At 33.7% G+C, this 20,497-nt stretch overlaps 1 protein-coding gene across 1 annotated transcript in view; it reads right to left on the bottom strand.

Moving 5' to 3' along the window:
- The window catches only part of EYS (eyes shut homolog), a 706,806-nt gene that overhangs the window by 620,792 nt on the left and 65,517 nt on the right, over nucleotides 1-20,497 (bottom strand). Inside the window, exons 7-9 of the mRNA XM_015621104.2 lie at nucleotides 13,016-13,120; nucleotides 12,608-12,747; nucleotides 6,233-6,399 (exon numbers count right to left, since the gene is read on the bottom strand). Of these exons, the coding sequence (XP_015476590.1) occupies nucleotides 6,233-6,399; nucleotides 12,608-12,747; nucleotides 13,016-13,120 (412 nt within the window). The remainder of the gene's footprint in view (nucleotides 1-6,232; nucleotides 6,400-12,607; nucleotides 12,748-13,015; nucleotides 13,121-20,497) is intronic.

The following is a 20,497-nucleotide window of genomic DNA, read 5'->3' as shown; positions in this document are numbered from 1 at the left end:
CATGGGAGACTGGGAGGGGACACAGCCTGGACAGGTGACCCAAACTGACCCAAGGGATATTCCATGTCAAATGACATCATGCTCAGTATATAAAGTGTGGGGAAGGAGGAAAAAGTGAGGGACATTTTGACTCATGACATTTGTCTTCCAAGGTACCTGTTAAGTGTGATGGGGCCCTACTCTCCTAGAGATGGCTGAACACCTGCCTACCCATGGGAAGCAGTGAATTAATTCCTTGTTTTGATTTGCTTGTGAGCATGGCTTTTGCATTTCCTATTAAGCTGTCTTTATCTCAACCCATGAGCTGTAACTTTTACCCTTCCAATTCTCTTCCCCATCCTGCTGGTGCAAGAGTGAATGAGTGACTGCTTTGGGCTTGTCTGCAGGTGGTGTTAGACAATTATATTTATAGCTGCATTTACATTATGTGTAAACATTAGAAGCAGGTGTGCTTTTAGTTACCTTTAGTTGCACATTTTCTGAATCTACTTACAATAATATGGTAAGCAACCAGCCATATCAATCTTTCTGGTGCAATTAATCACTTTATTTCCTTTATTTTTTATTTTTTTTTACTGTAACAATTAGTGTGTTCACAGTGAAAATGCAACTATTCAATCATTCTTCGAAAATGTGGCTATTATCATTAGCATTGAATGGAAAATTTAGCTTAAAGCTCTCCTTAACAAGAATGGGAGGATGAAGAATTTTCTGTCAATTCCTGGATTTTTCTAGTTGTGTAGCTTATCTTCAGAGACCATAGAAGAGCTACACATAAACAGATGTGATGTAGAATCTTTAAGCTTCAGTTTCATATTTCTGTTTCTATACTACAAGCAATGATGTAATGAATATCTTATTTTTCAATGCTTTGGTGTCTGCAGAAATCAAAAACAGTTAAGAATGAAATGTGCTTTGTTTTTCCTGGTGAAATTATACCTTGATGTCTATTAATTTAGTATGGGTCATCTCCTACAACAACGTAATTAAGTGCTGTACTATTATTATTATTATTATTATTATTATTTATTATTATTATTATTTTCAGCAGTACTAAAATACTGAGCATGATATAAAAAGCTTTGAGGCATGAATTAATTATCATTATTATTTGTTTCGAAGCCTAAATATTTCTCTACAATAAATAAATAAAAATTTGTATACAGATATATACAATACCAGCATTTCTATTTGTAAGTATATTTCTAGCTCAGTGAACTTGTATTTTGCCTTTATAAGAGGGATGACCTGGCTGTGCACTGGCATCTCAGCACAGGGACTCAGCTTCTCCATGGCCTGTCTGGGTGTCACTCCCTGTGATGCAGTCACCCCTGTGATGCAGTCACTGCTGACTCTTCTGCTCCAGCTTCAGCTCTGGGATGGCCCATCTGGGGGGTGTGTGTGTGAGATCTCCCAGCAGAGATCAGGAGATGCTAATGACACCTCCCCAGCCTCTTCCTTAAGGAGGACTAAAATGTCAGCCTCACAAAGTGGAGGAACAGTGAAAGCATGGCACCAGACAACAGTATATGGAAAAGTTTTGTGTTAGCATTAATGGGAATAACAGTACTTTCTTAGCTTCATGTATGTCCTCTTTCATCCACAGCAAGATTTTGAGGGTAACAGATACTAAGAGGAAAAAAAATACTTCAATGTTTCTGCTACAAACATGGATTTTAGCAGTGAGTAACAAACACAAGTCATTTGAGGATTACTCAATCCTCACATACCACCAAGAAGATGACTATGTTACAACTCCAAAACCTAAGCATAGTTTGGAGTTGCATGATAATTTGATATGCTTACAAAATAAGTGTTAAGTGAAAATGCAAAGGCAGGCATGGAATTTAGTCTAAGAAGGAATGCGTTGCTAAAATGCAAATGGTTATGGCATAGATGCAGTGTTTCTACCAACTTTTTATCACTAAAGGTCTCATCACAGCAGATGTGTGGGTAAAAGGGCTGATGCTGGTTAGTCCAGGCAGTGTAGCTGTCAAATTGTCACCATAGACTGCCTGCACTAAAGAGAGAGTGTGATTTGTGTTATTGAGTAAATAACTGTGTACATCAAACGAATCTTTAAAATAACTGCAAAAAGCCAAAAACTTGACTGAAGATGTGTCTATCTTAACCTGTGCTAGATGATCTAGCTGCTTTCTGTATTGACACAAGAGGCATATAGGAGCACTGAAGTCTAGAATTAGCAAAGGCTTCCCAGAATCCCTCTATTTTCTTAATATTTATCATCCTTTTATATATATATTTGTATATATGTTTATTAGTATGAATCGAGGCATATTAGCTGCATTTATTCAGTATTATTTACCTATTTTCCCTGTTGAAATGTGAACTGTACACATATAAGTAGCTGAAAAGGTTATTTAGTTTCACTTTGACTTTTTATATGCATCTCTGTTCTCTGCAGAAAAGCTGTTGTATATTATGTATATATTGCAGAGGTTTTCCCTAAGAAATTGTGACATATATTCACCTATTTTCTGTAGTTGTAGAAAAGTGAGAACAAGTATTTCTCCACTTTCTCTAGTGGAAGAAGCCTGTTATTTCTGCAGAAATATATATATATATATATATATATATATATAAAGTTGTAACTATATATAACTTTATACAGCACTGTCAATTGGGTCCTGCAGTCAAATTGCATATATAGCATAGGATGAATAAACATGTAAAAAGAAAATTAGATTTCAAAAAATAATCTAATCAAACAGCCCAATTTATCCAGCTGGAAGAAAATGGAAAAAGTCAAGGATGATTAAAATAGCAGAAGCTTTAAATTTTGTGGTACTCAGAAATTATCTGAATTATGTTTACTTCTTGCAGTCTTGCTTGAATCATGCAAAAAAGTGTTTAATATTTTAAAGCATTTTACTTTACAATGTGTCACTTTACTCTTTTGTATAGAGATTACATAATTATTTAATTTTATGCACTGAAATTTGTATCCTGATTCTGAAGAATGTGTTGGCAATTCAAGTTTTACCATACACCACACCAAATTTCTTAATGAGATATTTTCCTGCATAAAAACTAATGATATGCTGACATCAGTGCTATAGCTGTTGACTAAAATATATTTTTAAAATATATTATCTCATCATGACCTTTTAAACAGTGGTAAATCCTACAATGCAGCTTCTTCAAAAGTCTTAATCTAGCAGTTCTCAATTCTTCTTGCTGGGCTTTCTGGGGGTTGTGATAAATGTAGGACTTCATGTGAATAGACTGGACTGAAGAAATGGGAAACAGGACAGATAATAGAAACTACACTGAGTTTTAAATTGTGTCTTTTCACTCTGTTCTGTTCCACTGAATAGGTAACAGTAAAGTATCTACTGTTATTGTCTTATTTCAGCTAGGATCTTGGTTGTCCAAAGTGTAATGGTGACAGGAAAAAAGTTTACAAAGGTGAATAAAACAGAGTAATAGATTTCCCCTTGGATTTCAAAACAGGAGGTTATATTCCTTGAAGATCTCTTCCACTTTAATTATTCATTAACTGCTTCTCATTGAGCCATATTAAATCAGTTCTCTCAATTCTCCTACACAGAACATAATCAAACAATACAGGCTCTTTAGAAGAGAAAATTTATTTCTATTTTCTTTCTAATGTAGATTTTTGTCTATTTACCATTATTACATTGTCTATTTACTGAGGTAATGAATCTTATCTGTTGTTTTTTCTCTCAAGTATGTATAACCAAAGGTCAAGGGATTCTTTTGGCATGTGGATGCAATTAGTCTATTGCACGGTATCTGCCAGATTCATATTGACAGCTACACCAGTAGCAGTAGTTCTTTGAAGTTATAATTTTAAATACATGCTGATTGACTTACTTCATGGTATCACAAACAGCACAGACTCAGCTGGCAGTGCAACTATTAATTTGAATTAATTACAGGTTTTGTGTCAGTGTGATTGGGGCCACTTTAGTTGTAAGAGAAGGCTCGCTAAACCAAAGGAGTAAAACTCCTAAGGCTTTTTGCTGTAATTATGAGGGTATTAGCATGCAGCCTTGCTGAGAATTACACTATATATAAGTTTAAAACTCCCTCTCCTTCACTTAGAGCAATTCCCCAATCTAAACTCAAAGGAAAATCTCTGCATATATATAAATATACTTCTATGTGACACTACAGTCTAGGACAGTAATTTCAAAATGGGAGGAGAAAAAGAACATGCCATGGTAAAGAGATAAAAAATTAGGAACATTTCATTCAGTTGACATCTTATTTCCCATCTGGAAAAAAAAAAAAAAAGGCTTGCAAAACATGAGATCTTAAAAGAGGGGGATGTTTTTGAATCAAAGCTGGATATTTTCTATGATTTCCTTATGTTAGCATTATTATATCAATCTACCACTAGAAAAATACATTATTACCAAAATTTAATAATTGAAAATTTAAGATTTCTTAATTAGGAGAAAGATCTAGAGTTTTATAATAATTTTATGTAAATAAAATCTAATAGATATAAAATTTTGGTATATCTTTATCTTCTGCACTCATTAAGAGAGGTTTTGAATGTCTGTATTAATTTTAAAAATGGATCTCTATGGGGTTCTTAATGGTACTTATACACTAGATTCTCTGTATATTCTGAGACAGTTTTCTTATGTCTTTCTGAAACTACTTTGCATCAAATACAGCTCTTGATAAATACCATAATAAAAATTATACCCATTTTAGGACAGAAATGCAATCACAAATCTTTAGAAAAGGTGGGTGCACTTACATTCAGCATTTCCTCTTGTATTCTTTTGGTGTTAACCATGTATTGGAAAAGGGAAATTATTTTTGTTTCACTTGCTAACAATAACTTGAGAAACATCATTATTTTTAAGGCAGACATAGTTTAGTTATTTAAATAATGCTTCACTGTCACTGAGAAACAGCCATGCTTTTTCAACAGAGCAGGTATTCTACAGTAAACATGCTACACTTTGTCTCAACAAAGTAACCTGTCTTGCTCTTTTGGGGTCAAGTTCTCTGCTAACAAAACTGACCATCTGAGATTCAGATTTTAATGGTATGTTTTCCTGTTCCTTAGATAAACAGACTGATCTGTCAATTTAATTTGTCTTTCAAAGACTGAAAAAGTAAGAATTAAGTGTTTTCTGACAGTAAACTGAGTCTGGATTAACAAGTTAAAATCAAAAGTTATCACTAGATATCTTCAGAACTACTAATTTCTCAGTAAATGTTAGTGGATTTTCTAACATAAACATGACTTTATACTTCTATGAGTATTATTTCCCTGATAAAGAAAGGAAAGCCACAGATTTAACAGTTAAATAACGTGCCAGAATATGACCCAGAAATTCAATACAAGAGTTAATTGCAAGGTGGAAAAAAGGAAGGATGTTTACTTTGTAAGGATTCTTTGACAAAAACTCCTTTAACTCTGATATACTGAGAATAAATCAGTTTTCTCCATTTGTGTGCCTATATGGTGATTTCAGTTATTTTTAGAGAAGATATTTTAAAAACAGAAGTGAAGCTAAAGAAATCTTTAATTGTTTCTATTTTTATTTTGTGCACTCTTACAGTCTTTTCTAAGTAGAAACACTAAAGCATACTAATTACAGTGCTTCTAAGTAGGGCATGGCACAGCATAGAATAATGTCTCTCAAAATACATCTACAGATATTATGGAGAAGTTTTATTAATTCTGGGTTTTGTAGAGGAAAAATAAATAATTCTAGTCAGATAAGAACAGCTGAACTCTGTTTATTGAAGAAAACCTTTCCCATTGATTTTTTCACCATATTTTATAAAATTTAATTCTTAAACACCTACAGCATGTTACAGCTCACTAAGGAGAACACATACTTTGTTTTTTTCAGTAACTGAAATGATAATAAATTATAATTCAAATTTTAGTAAGACACTCTATGACAGAGTCCAGGCTCAAAAAGTTTTTGCCATTTAATAAAATAGATTATTTTTTATGTGAGATTCTACATAGCTGGTTTAACTTCTTTGACCAGCAAAGAGGAATATTTGTCATTCCTTCCTGAAATACTTCAGAATACACAGTTTTACTGAATGCATATCTTTATTGAAAATTAGCATTCCATGGAATTTTTTGATATGAAAATTATATTACTGCATTAACAACACCCCTCATAATTCTTTCTGAACGTCAAAATATCTTCATATGGCATAAAACACTTTATGAAGGCTTGTACAGAAAGCAACATGTTAGTACCTGTATTTATTAATTCCATCTTCGCACGTGGCTCCATGTTGGCACTGGTTTATCTCACAGTCATTAATATTCTCAAGGCATGTGTTTCCAGTCCATCCAAGAGCACAGACACAGTGAGATCTCTGATTTTCTTCATCGTAGAAGCAGCTACCTCCATTTGCACATACCTGAAGGTGAGAATGACAGATAGGCTGTACTGGGTTTGCATGGTAAGGTTCTGGCAGTGGCGGGTGCTATTAAGGTGGTTTCTCTCTCTGAGAAGCGGCCAGAAGCTGCTTCTATGCCTGACAGATGCCAGCCAGCTCCAGGATGGACACACTGCTGGACACGGTCAGGCCCATCAGTGGTGCTGGTAGAGCCTTTGGAGTAACAGAGTTAAGAAGGAAAAAGCTTTTTTCACAGTAGTAATTGCAGCCAGAGAAGAGCAGAGAGAGAACATGTGAAGGGAACAGCTCTGCACGCACTAAGGTCAGTGCAGAAGGAGGGACAGGAGGTGCTCCAGGTGCTGAGATTCCCCTGCAGCCCCTGGTGCAGCCCATGGTGAGGCAGCTGTGCCCCTGCAGCCCATGGAGGGACACAGGGGTGCAGAGATCCACCTGCAGCCCATGGAGGGACACAGGGGTGCAGAGACCCACCTGCAGCCCATGGAGGGACACAGGGGTGCAGAGATCCACCTGCAGCCCATGGAGGAGCCCCACAATGGAGCAGGTGGATGCCCAAAAGAAGGTTGTGACCCTATAGAGACCTACACTGCAACAGATCAGGGAACTTATGAAGGGCTCACACTGGAAGAGTTTGTGGAGGACTGTCTCCCATGGGAAGGAACCTACTATGGAGCAGGGGAAGGACTCTTCTCCCTTAGGAGGAAACAGGGGTAAAACTGACGTGATGAACAAACCCTAAGTCCCATTCCTCATATCCCTGCACTGCTGTAGGGAAGAGGAGGTAGAAGATTTGGAATAAAATTAAATCCAGGAAGGAGGGATGGAAGGGGGGAAGGTGCTTTTAAGATTTGTTTTACTTCTCATTATGCTGCTCTGATTTTGTTAGTAATAAATTGTGTTGCCTGTGATAGTAAACATTAAGAGGTCTCTCCCTGCATTTAACTCAACTCACAATCAATTTTCTCTCTCCTGTCCAGTTGCAGAGGGCACTGACGGAGTGGCTTTGCTGGGCATGTGGCATCTAGCCTGGATCAACCTACCACATACATAAAGGGTTTTTTCTTTGCATGTTGGATTTTTTCCCCAAGAGTTTAATGGAATAAGCCATTGGTAATATGTATGGTTATTTTACCTTTTTATGTTGTAATATTAAAAAATATATATCTCCAAGAAGGTACAGAATACTGATACTGAATACTGAATGTTATTAAATCGATATATCAATTTATTGTTTATTTGGTAGAAGACATTTATATTTTAATTTAACAGTACCATTTTTACAACTGCCCTTAAAATGTGCTTGTTTTAGGAGGGACAATAGTGAACTAGACTGTTATTTTTCCCTTGAAGGAGAAGATCAACTGTTCCTATGCTGTATAGTTTAGCTTAATATATGGCTATCAGTAAAATACTGGGTTTTTTTAAATTTTCATTTTAATGCTGATTCAAGCCATCCTTGAATGTTTTATATGTTTATAAATTACATCTATGCTGTGGTAAAATCAGAAGCTGTTTTATTTTCAATTTTCAGATATTGAAAGATTGATAAATTTAGAATGGAACAGCTTTTCGTTTTTTTGTTTTAAATTGCTAATATTACTAAGCCAATATTTCCTGTATTCTTCAAAAATTACAGAAAGTTATGACTCTGCATTAATGGTCTTTTCCTCATTTTACTTTTAGGTTCCATTTTCATTTCCATGAAAATTTTGCCAGTATGAAGACAGATAACTACATATTCATTTCAAAGCAATTAAGACCCCTCCTTCTAATCAATTGGTTTTTAAAGAAAATGGTGTCTAGAAGATGAGTTAATGCACCAGTACTTCAGTTTGATTGAGTCTGAATCTCTTTATAATGCCATTAAGATTTGTAATAATAACAGTCTTTGGCAGAAATATTCTAATATTCATTTGTCTTTGATTAAGTTTTAAATTGACCTTAAAATGAAGAGAATTTTGTTATGCTCCCTGTACTGAATTTGAGGCTTACCTTGGGTTACTTATGCAATATAACATCTTTAAGAAAAACACAGTTCGACATAAATGCAACCCTCCCCCCTTCTATGTGTATGGGATGGTTATTATTATATTATTTTATTATTTTTATGTGTTTCCTTACTTCTGTGTTTATATATTTTTGCTGGATTTTGTCCTGATGCTTACTATTTTCCCAAAGCTCAAATAGGTCAAATAAGCCTATACTCAAGAAAAACATCCAGAAAACCTAAGGCAATTAAGACAAATATTTCAGTATTGTCACAATTTATTTATTTATTAAACAAAAGTATTGTTTAATTTATTCTTATGTCATTTTGATACTTTATACTGTGAGGAAAGGTGCTACCCTTTAAGATGCTGGTGTAATCTAAAGATTTAAATTGAAATGAAAGCTATGGAATGGATTTAAACACAAATCTTTTGTTTCAAAAGACTATAGATAAGCCTATTCTCGTCAGTCTGACCACCAAACTTCTGTCCACAGCAAGTACTTTAACGCAAATCTGCCTTTTTATGCAGTTGTGGTAAAATGTAAGAATCACTGGTCAAAGAAGTTAAGAATCACATTCCAAAATCATCCAGGAGATTTTATTTCAGCTAGGAAATTTTTTACTCTTCTATCTTTCCTTTTCAGAATTGAGAAATATTACCCTATTATATGTCTGTCTCTTCTCGAAGTATCATGTGTTGTCAAATGCTCGAGATAAGATGGCAATCATATAATTTCCAACCCCTCTTTCATCTTATATTTCATGGAATTCTCTGCAGTTTGAATGAAACTGCATTTTACATATATATAAAAAAAACCACACACACATAGTTATATTTTTCCCCAAGCATGTAATTTTACTATAGTTTCCAAGTTTTATTGCTGCAAAGTCAATTGTACCTGAGTATTCAAATTTTTCAAGAAGTGAAATTTTATTTATTTTTCCCTATATTCTTTTCTGGACTAGAAGTACACTAATCAAGTAGATAAAATGTTTGTCTTAAAAATATTGAAACTAGAAATTGCTTTGTTTTTACAGATGAGGAAACTTTGTAAAATTGAACTGCACATAAGGACCAGACCAAACATGGAAGTGGCAGCTCCTCTAAACACTAAATAAATATTAAGAATATAGATAATTCCATTGAAAAGGTTGGAGCTATGGTCTTGACTGCAAGTGCAATATGGGACCTTGGCTCATAAACAGAGAAAGCTTTCAAGCAAAATATGTGAGTGGAGTTCAATAAACTTCAATATTATAAAGCTGCAGATAGACCCTGAGAGAAATGTTCAGATGTGTTTAGTTCCTAACTCATACAGGAATTATTTATGACAAACCAAATTGATGTCTGCCAAGCACATCTGTTTACATCTTAAAACTGAAAAGAGAATGGAAAATATTTGAAAAGTATTTTTAGTTCTTATGCTTTCTTTTAAGAAACAATAACCATTGGTCAGCATCTTGCAGTGCCCATAGTTTATGGTTACACTTTCAAATTTTTCATAATAAGAGCTAAAGGAAACAATGATTTTTTTGAGCTTGCTGACAGAATTTTGAAAAAGAAGTGTTTTAAGGAAAAAAATAAAATTCTTAAGATGTAGCTGTAGCCACTAAAAAATAATCACACATAGAGTCATAGAATTAAGGCTGGAAAAGACCTTCAAGATCATGGAGTCCAGCCCCTGATCGAACACCATCACTGCAGCTAAACCATAGCATTGTCTCACATCCAGTTTTTTCTTGAACACCTCCAGGGATGGTGGCTTCACTACCTCCCCAGGCAGTCTAATCCAAAATTTAACAGTTCTTTCTGTGAAGAAATCCTTCCTGATATCCAACCTTAACCTCCCCTGGCACAGCTTGAGGCTATGTCCTCTTGTCCTGTCACTGGTTGCCTGGGAGAATGGGCTGAGCCCCACCTGGCTGCAGCCCTTCCATGTGGTTATAGAGAGTGACAGGTTGGACTAGATGGTGTTGTGAGATCCCTTCCAGCCTGGGCTGTTTTATGGCTCTGTGATTCTGTTACTTAGGCCTATCACATTGCACTGCAATTATTTGTCATTATGAGTAATCCTATAAATTCTCTATGAGCTCCTGTTAATAAAAATATTAAAATTTGTAGCATATATCAAGTATCAAAATGGAAAAATAGATGTTTTTATTTATTCTTTTTCATGTCTACCTGAGTACATTACAGAAGAAAGGTGTTGTAACATAAAGTGACTAAATTTGGTCCTGTTGGAAATCACTAATTTAAAGATGACAACATTTTGATTTATTTAGAGTTCCTTCACAGGCATTATCCTAATTACAAAGCTAAGATAAACTTTGAAGTTTAAAGGAAGATATCCCCTGTTCACCTCAATTTTTTTTTTTTTAATATTTGTTTGGAAAAAAAAAAGAAATTAAAAACAACTGTACTATATTAATTTTGGGGCTTGGAAAAAAAAAAGCCAAACCTTAATGCATTAATACCCTTATATATTTGTACAGAGATAAAGGAGCTCCCATTAAGTACATATTTTTTTTGTTCATGAAGGAAATATTACAAATAGTAATATTCGTAATATTTCATTGTTTTCAATCTATTTTGCTGAATACACAGCAGTTCAGCATAACTGAGGTACCCTTGGAAATGTAAAAGTAATGAAAGGATGAAAAGTTATATACTTATTTTCCATCCACAACAAATAAATAAAGAATTTAATGATGAATAATGAAATTTATTGACTAACATTAATCTTTAATTTCAGAAATGTACTAAAATAATTGTTTGAATACAGTCCTTCTTTCTTCCAATAAGGAAATTTTATCATTTTAATGATCTGTAAGCTAAGAAAACAGGTAATACTCCAGCATATAATTCCATGATTTTATATTCTATTCCTTTTTCAATTAGAAAATCTACTAATTATTCACATTATGCCCAAATCAAGCATCTCATACAGTGAGTGTATATTGAGAGATATATTTATATATAAAACTACTTTTTTTCCCGTGTGACATTTAGATAGTCTATGAAATGTTTGTATGAATAGATTAAATATGTCTGAGGGATTTTAAGCAAATATTACAGTAAAATGGTTTACTAGCTCCCATCAGCATCCTTGGCACAATATCACTTCCCATACTAACTAGCTATAATGATAATTGAACCATTATGATGCCATGCCATGTACAATGTATTTACACTCAGTATGACACTTTAAATAATAAAAATGTTAAAATTTACCAGATGCTGAACAATTTAAGTATAAACCCTTGAACCAGTGAGTTTTTCAGTGCTATATTTCATATTCACTGATAAGTGTCTACCCATGGACATCAAGGTGACAAATATTGATTGTTCTTTGTAAATATGTTGCCTACTATGCATACTATATTTTTATGGTGCATATATTTCAAGAAAAGAATTTATAATGCCTGTAAACCACTCATTATCATGTTTTTGTAGTTGTTTGGAAGGCTATATAACTTTATTTACAGAGCTTTAAAAATAACTATCATAATAAGAAAGTGCAAAAATATTTTAGTTTAACCCATACCAAAATCTCATAGTTCACTCTGATATGAATGAATCCTACCCAAATTTAATTAAAAAGGTCACTAAAGGAGAATGAGAAGGACACAACTAATACATTTCTTCTAGAAAACTTTGAAAGTGCAAAAGTAGTACTCATTTCCATATCCTGTGAGCATTGAAGAGTAACTTGCAAGGAGAATTTAGATTTTTTTCTAACTGCATTTTCAGCTCCCATTGAAGTGTAATTAGTCTTGTTTTTTTGTTGTTGAATATGGTTTTTATTTTTGTTTGTAATGGAAATGAAATTTTGTCATTCCCTCTGTGCATTGCTGTATCATCAGCCTTCTATCTGGTAACTTTTAAACATATCAAAAATTGCAAAGAGATTTTGCCCTAAGTTCTTCAAGTTTCATAATATAGCAGCAGCAAGCAGGGGACAGAAGGAGACCTCAGTGACTAAACCTATAAAGAACAAGAAAGGCAGAGCTCAGACATTATACAGTTTGTTGGGAAATGACCAACACATTGTGCACTTTTACATGCATATGTTACACAGGAAAAAGCATCAGAATATATCAAGAATGAGTGCTATGCTTAGGAAACCTGTGTGAAATGAGGCTTCATCAGCTCACTGCTATTAGAATAGGGTGTTTGATTTCCCAAAAAAACGCTGGGGGGAATATATTGTTTTATCCTACCTCTGTGTTTCCAATACATGGTGATAAACACGTGTAATTAAATCCATGAGATTTATCCATACACAGTGCTCCTGGGGCACAGCTTATATTGTTGAATAGGCAGGCATCAATATCGAGTTCACATCTTTCACCTTCAAAACCTGCACCACAAAGAGAATGTTTAATCACAGTTCATTCAGAATATTGACATTGTGTCTGTTCAGGGTGTTAGCAGTTAACACCACTCTAGTAGAGTTATTTGGCAGTTTTATTTCCTGAACAAAGAGAAAAAGTGCTTTTCTTCATAAAAATGTTCACTGCATTTGTTGAGATATATTGCTATTTTTATGTTGTTATTTCTTAACATAAATATTTGGATGACATTTTATTTGTTTTGTTAGAAAATAGAATAAATTACTAATGGCTCACCTATAGGGCAAGTGCACTTTAAATGATCTTCATAGCTAATACATGTTCCTCCATTTTCACATGAATTGGAGCCACAGTTGTCAATTTTCACCTCACAGAATTCTCCTGAGTTAGGAAAAAAAAAAAAAAGTCCTAAAAAGATTAGGAATTAATATCATATTCTTAAGGAAACACTGTAAATCATATTAACAATATTGATAGATATAATATATAATAACTTTCTTTAAATAAGATCTCTGGAGTATTGGTTAAAGATTTTGTGTATGTTTTCAGACTCTTTTTCACTCTACTTATATATATAAAAAATAGATCTCAGGGTTTTAAAAAAAAAGTTCAAACCAAAAAATAATTTTTCAGCATTTGAAACAATTTAAGATACATCCAGAAGGGGATACAGATCTGAAGAGGGTGGATTTTCCCTCCCTGAAGCAGAGGCAATGCCTTTGTATTTTCTTCTTTTTTCTGTTTCATGAGTCAACCCTGATATCTACTCAAGACTTTTGCATCTATTTTATATATATATGTATATAATTCTGTATTTTCTGAGCCCTTTTTTTGCTAGGAAAAGGCTAGTCCACATTTATCTGAGGTAACCTTTAGTATGATTCACTGAACAACTTGCTCATTTAGCTGAAAACTGCTTTTAGCCCAGCAGGAAGAAATAATTAAACTTGTAACTGGACAGTTCTAAAAAAAATGTACTGAAGAGTGATATGTCTCTGGCAATGTGATATTAATCAGTAAGGAAGCCCATTGGGTTTACCATTAGTCTTGGAAAACAAGTAGATTTGATGAAAAGGAAGCATTTTCACTTTTTTTTCTTATTATTTTTGGTACAAAAAACAATTTAATGAATTCTGTGTATGCATTCTTGATTTTTTTTCCTTGCTATTGATGTGCTTTTTTTAATTTTCCTTACTTTTTGTTTTCTTTTTAATTTACTAATTTTATAGTACAAATTTGGGGTGGGGAAGGTGAGGGCAGCAGTTTCCAAATTTAGAAAGAATAAGGAATAGAGAAAAGAGAAAAAAATCTTTACTGCTGTGAAAACTAGAAGAAGGTTCATTGAGGTATTTTGAAGAGGAAATCTTCAGAAAATACAGCAAGTGTAAATTACTGATGTTTTTACCACCAACTTGTTTGCAATCACTGTTATGTTATTTTACCTTATAGCTTAAGCAGAAAACATAGAATAGTTGTACAGGAGAAAAATGTTTGGCAGGAATATACAAGAAATGTGGATAATTTCTTAAATCAGACAATATTTCCTGTAAAATTTTGAGTCAGAAGTTACTATTTTATTTGAAATTCTTCATGTGCCAAAAAAAGGAAATAAATTTACTTCAATTAACAAAGTTGCTTTAAAATTTTTAATCATCTGTCCTTTTCATCTAAAGCTAGAGACATCAAGAAAACACAAATTAATAGGATAAAATTTGGTAAAAAAGCAACTATGGCTCTCCTTCAGTATTTTCTGCCAATTTCATTCACTTTTAGTATGCTGGAATACAGTGCCAAATTAAGACCTAAAGACTGCTTTCTATGCACTTCTGTAAATGCAAACAGGAATATGCTGTGATTTGTTGGCCAAAAAATCTATTTTGGGCCAACAGGTGCTCAACTAAAAGTGCAATCTCATGTATTTACAGAGACATTGACCAGCATGCTTTTAAGGACTTTTAATATTTATTTTATCCTTTCACTCCTCAGTTAAAAATTGCTCACTAACATCTATCAAATTTTTAGCAGCCAAGATTATATTTTACTCTGCTTTATAAATTTTACTGAGTAAAAAACATTTTTAAGTAATATGTAATAATAGAGGACATAGAAAAATAGGAAATTAGGTACTTCTTGCAATTTAATATCATAAGATGTAATATTACACTTTGGGCAACCTGACCTAACATTTTCAAGACTCTCATTTGCTCTGCTCATATTGACTCTAATGGTAACCCAAAGATATGCATTTCTGGGGAGATTTCATCATGATTTATACTTTTAGAAAGTCACTTTTTCTGTAATAGTGGCCAGCATAAATAGACATTTTCATTCCAAAAGCAACAGAATGTGCTGAGGAAGTTGCAGTCTCCTAGGAATTGTGGGGTTTGTCTTATTTTGTTCTTCTTAATGAGGTGTGGAAGGCAAAATCAGGAGGAAAAAAAAGCTGTGGAAAACTTCAACTCAATATGTATTTTGGATCAATTTTTTTCATGTTTATTCATGAGGATGGAATTGTCTTGTCCAAAAAACCCTTATGAATAAATATTAGTGCAACCCAACAGGCTTTCAGAATTATTTTGCTATAAATCTGAAATTCTTAGAGTGGCTGTATCCTTTAAGCAAACTTTATGACTTTTCCCCACCACAATGAGGTCAAGAAAACCTAGTAATTCAAAACTGTGATAAAATTTATTGGAATCTGAAGACTGCTGAGAAATGCATAATTTATGGTATTAAAGTCTGATTAAGTGATAAATGGATATCAGGAGAGATCTCCACAGTAATCCACTTAGCTTTTAATGCCTAATTATCACTTCATAGTGAGTAAGGGCTGAGTAATTGAGAAATGCAGTACTTAGAGAACTCAAACAAGATTTTTGTGCACAATTAAGCATGTTATTCTTCTATCAGTAATAAGTTCAGCAAGCCCAAAGAACAAACGGGAAAATAAAGAAATTTTACAACATTAGGAGGAGCGGAAAAAATTGATTAAACACTACTGTTGCACTGTTTATTTTTGAAAATTACCTTATATGTTATTTATCTAAGGATGTGTTCTTAAAAGTTAAATTGTTTAATTATATTCCTTATTTTTTTTTTCCTACCAATATACTTAAAGGACACTTTGTTCTCCTCTTTGATTCTTGCTCTTTTAATTTACAGTTTAGCTTTAGCTTTTCTAACTCCATCCATACACACACATAATCACTCTACGTTCCTTTTATGTAGATTCTAGCTTCCATTTTCTGTGTACCATGGGATAAGATATTTATTTACAGTAACACACTAAATCTGAAAGAATATACCTTGCTTCTCATCTGTGTATTTGTTAGCTTAGAAGCCATGATTAGCTAAAACAGCTGCATAGCGCTGGGGTTCATACCAGCCAGCTAAGAAACAGATAAATTAGTGTACTTATGTCTATACCTGATAAACTTGCTAGTTTATTTAAATAAGCAGCTGCAAATACCCCAATCCAGGTAAAATTCAGCTAAGAATTCTAAAGAGACTAAAATGCGACATTGCTGAAGCAACACCAGTGGAGTGAAGAGTCCTTTAAATGGACTTTGGCACCATAAGAAGGAAAGGTGGCAAATTCAGTGCAAAAGTAAACTGAAGGTTTTCCCCCCATATCCCTGCAGAACAGCGTTGCCTTTCCTAGCAGTAGACCATAAGCTTTGCACTGAATTTGCAAGGACTGAGTCATCAGACTCTCCTGCAGTGATGTTTTCCTCGGCCTAATTGTGACAATGGCTTTTTCTTCTGATTTGCTTTAATTTTGTTTATCTTTACATGGAATAACCATAGGTTTAAATAAATAGGAACAAATAGACTTTATATGTTTAATTGTATTTACTAGTCTAATGCAGTGCTGTATACAAATTCAGGGCTGATACCATCACAAGAGACCTTGAGAAGTAGAGACATGGGATGTGATGTGAGGAGCACTGCTGTGATCAGAAATGGGAGACCCTGGAACAACAGGCAGCCCACCAGTGCCCAGTTAAAGAATGAAGACCTGCAGCTGGAGAAAACTGATCTGAAGGCTAACAATAAGCACAAAGAAGTTTTATTTATTATACTTTAGACCCACCATAAAATGTAAATTAAGGTCCAAAATAGAACTACAGTCCAATAAAAAAAAAAAGTGTAAGTGGACATATAGAAATTACCCCAAGTGGACCCTGGAGATGAAGAAGAAACTTCATTGTATTACTAGATAAATCTAGGTATAGTGATAAATATTTGTGGTTTTCTAAGTAAAGTAATTTCAGTGAATGAGAATAGAATTCAAAGAATAGCAGAAATAAAGTCATCTGATATTCACACATGTAGGTGTTCAAAGTTCTTCCTGGCAGTTGAACAATCAAGCTCAAACAGAACATAATTGCATACTGATAAAAAATATTTTATCTACAGCTGAACATTAAAAAAAGATGATGTTATTGTTCTCATTGGTGGAAGCATTTTTGCTATAGGTGGGTTGAAGAAACTTGAAACTGGAAAATCTTCACCAACTATAGATGAAATCTAAACAGCTTCTTTAGACTAAATTATTAAATTTTGGATTTCTAAAGTACATCATACTGAAATAGCTAATTCATTGATTATCACTACCACATCCCTGTATATAATGAAAAAAAATTAAAAACTCTACAGCCATGTGAAATGGCAGCTGGCATCAGAATGAATATATTTATCTACAGTGGTATTTGAAAAATGATCTAAAAATATTTATTTTGTTGAAATTTGCATGTTTAATTATATTTTTTCAGTTATTTCCAAAATTCCTTTGTATCTCCACTTTAGGATGGTGTTTCAAAAATCCCTGCAAAGAGTTACTCTTCTGAGAGATAGAAATTAAATAAGGTAAAGCCAAGAACAATATGATAATAATTTTCTAATGACACAGCTTTTCTAATATATAAAGAGGATAGTTTCCATTAGCTCATGAAAAACAAGAATTATTTACTGGGATTGGAGATAACAATTCCAAGACTGGAAGTCATCATGCACTGAGTCTGAGTACTTTTTGATTAGGTGTGATTAAACACATTTACACCATTTACATGGGCCAATGTTCTAGAAAACTATTTCCTTTCTTTTTTGGGAAAGCAACATAATCTTTTCAACATAAAGACAGACATGCCAAAGCAGCCAAAGTAAAACACCTTGATTCATTAGGTACTGTCCCAGCTTCACAGACTAAGGGGATACAAACTATAGTAGGAACATTTTCCAGTTCAAGTAAATATTATGCTTATTCTCAAAATTTGCCAACTATCATAATTTATTTACGTGGAGCTAAATTTAAAGCTTTTTGAAAAGATTAAAAAGACTTCCACTGACCACAGTCAGCTTATAACTTAGTGCAGTTGTCTACTACTGCATGAATTATATGCAGTCAGATATTCTCAAATGTTAAATATGCATTTAATATTTTACCTTCTCCTGGTTTAGAACTCAAGTGATCATTTAAGAGCATTTAGTCCTTCCTGAAAGTTCCTCTGCAACTGTTGTTTGAGCACAGTCTTTAATCTGAGTTACTTTTTACAGAATGTCCTTAAATTTGTTTGAGATGTATTTTAATAACCTTGGCTCTTAAATGAACTCATTATTCAGGAACACACAATTAGACTTTTGACCACTTAATAGATTATCTGTCCTTTCTCTTAACTGCATTCAGGATTTAGCTGGGAATCTTGACATAAAGATTCATCTCTTGGCAAAGTCTTTTGCAGATCTCTCTTTCACAGACTCTTTTCCTCCTGTGAAGGTGGTGTTTGTTTCTTTGTTTTGTTGTTGGTCCAAGTGCCTTTATATATCTCATTAAAAAATCTGGTTCATATAAAAACTGCAACAGGACACTTGGAGAATATGTAAAACAATTTTCATGCCTGAAACTCAAAAATTTCATCTAGGTCCTTTTTCACTCATCATAAGTGAAATATGAAATAATACAGAACAATCATTCACAGAGACACTGAGAGAGGATGGATTCCAGAAGGAGCACCCTACCTAGCCTGGATAAAAAGCACCGTCCTTGCAGGTTCCTCTGCTCTCTGGAAGACACTTGAACATCACACTTGGGTTCCAGGGAGGAGATGGGGATTTTTTAAGTTTTAGAAAATATTCCTTGGAAAATTGAGTCAAATTATTTATATACAAGGATCCTAGATTGAGAATAAGACAATGGTTTATGAGGCTGGAGTTAATGTAAGTGCACTGAAGCAACAGTCCAAATTTGGGTGGGTGGCCAAAGACTGATGGTGGGATAATAAAATAGATTGGGTTGGAAGAGACCTTTAAAGATCATTTAGTCAAAGCCTCCTGCAATGAGCAGGAACATTTTTAACTCAGGCTGCTCAGAGCCCAGCCCAACTTGTCCTTGAGTGCTTCCAGAGATGGAGCATCTATCACATCTCTGGGCAACCTGGTCCAGTGTTTCACAACTCTCATTTTGAAAAATTTCTCCTTATATGATGTGTAAATTTATTGTCTTTCAATTTAAAGCCATTACTCCTTCTCTTATTGCTACAGACCCTTGCAAAAAGTTCCTCTTCAGATTTTTTGTAAGCTAGAGTATTGAAATGTCTAAAGAAGGTGTTTAGAGAATTTTCTCCAAGGTGAGAAACCCCAAGCCTCTTACCCTTTCCCCACAGGAGAATTGTCCCAATCCTCTTTACTGACTCCATGTCTTTCCTGTACTGAGGGTTGTAGGGCTGGATGCAACACTCTGGTCTAAATTCAATATTATTTAATGTTCTTATCTGAAATGTTCTGATCTGAAATGTAAATTAAACCTCCTATACAGAGTTTATATTAAATTGGTGGCAAATGCTGAGAAGAAAGACATAATAAAAAACCAAATCTAAAGTCAAATATTTTGAAGGAATATTTGTCTAAAGTGATATATACCACAGTGAATAGAAATGGAGGCAAATATATTGCAGAAAAAGTAAACCTGAGCTATTCAGAGAATTCCAGAGTGAGGACCAAAGTATAGAAGTTGTTGCTGAATGTAAGTTTCTGATGTGATTCAGGTTAAAAAAACTGAATAAACAAAACAAAACAAAAAAATGATAGGTCTTAAAGTGGTTGTGTGACAAGAAAAATATACATTAATAAGAGACATCATTAACACAGATGAAGCCATGCTTTAAGTCTGTAACAAAGTGGTATTGTATATTATATTTCAACAGAATGTGCTTGAGTTGTTTTTGCTTTGGTTTTTTTTTTAATTGAAGCAACAACTACTGAACACAAAGGCTGAAATGTAACATAAGAAAGTTCATATATTAACATTATTATTCCAGCTTCAGTGGAGATACAGTAGGCTAAGCCAGATAATGATGTTCTACATTGTGTCTGAGAAAAAGGAAGCAATATGCAACTAGCCTGATTATCCATACTTTAAGGAGGACATTTGGTATTCAAAGCTAAAAGATGTAAGTCTGAGGTATTTAAAAGAACTAAAACAGAGCTACAGAGATCAGCTTTGTAATGAAAACAGTCACTAGATCTACACTACAGTGTTATTCATTTTTCCAATGCATTATATGTTTTTAAACATGTTACAATTATATCTACACTGCACACTTTATCATGTTTTAAACCCATTTAGTGTGATAAGTGATTTATAATGCTGTTGATGATTTTTGTGCCTTGGTAAGATCTGAAATGGTGTACTTGGCTGAGTAAACAGGTTCAGGTGAGAAGCAGAAAATAAACTCTCTATGGTTATTACAGTTAATTAAA

The sequence above is a fragment of the Parus major genome, chromosome 3, assembly GCF_001522545.3.
Source record: "Parus major isolate Abel chromosome 3, Parus_major1.1, whole genome shotgun sequence".
NCBI classification, from domain to species: domain Eukaryota; kingdom Metazoa; phylum Chordata; class Aves; order Passeriformes; family Paridae; genus Parus; species Parus major.
This window is presented reverse-complemented; position numbering and strand designations above follow the sequence as displayed.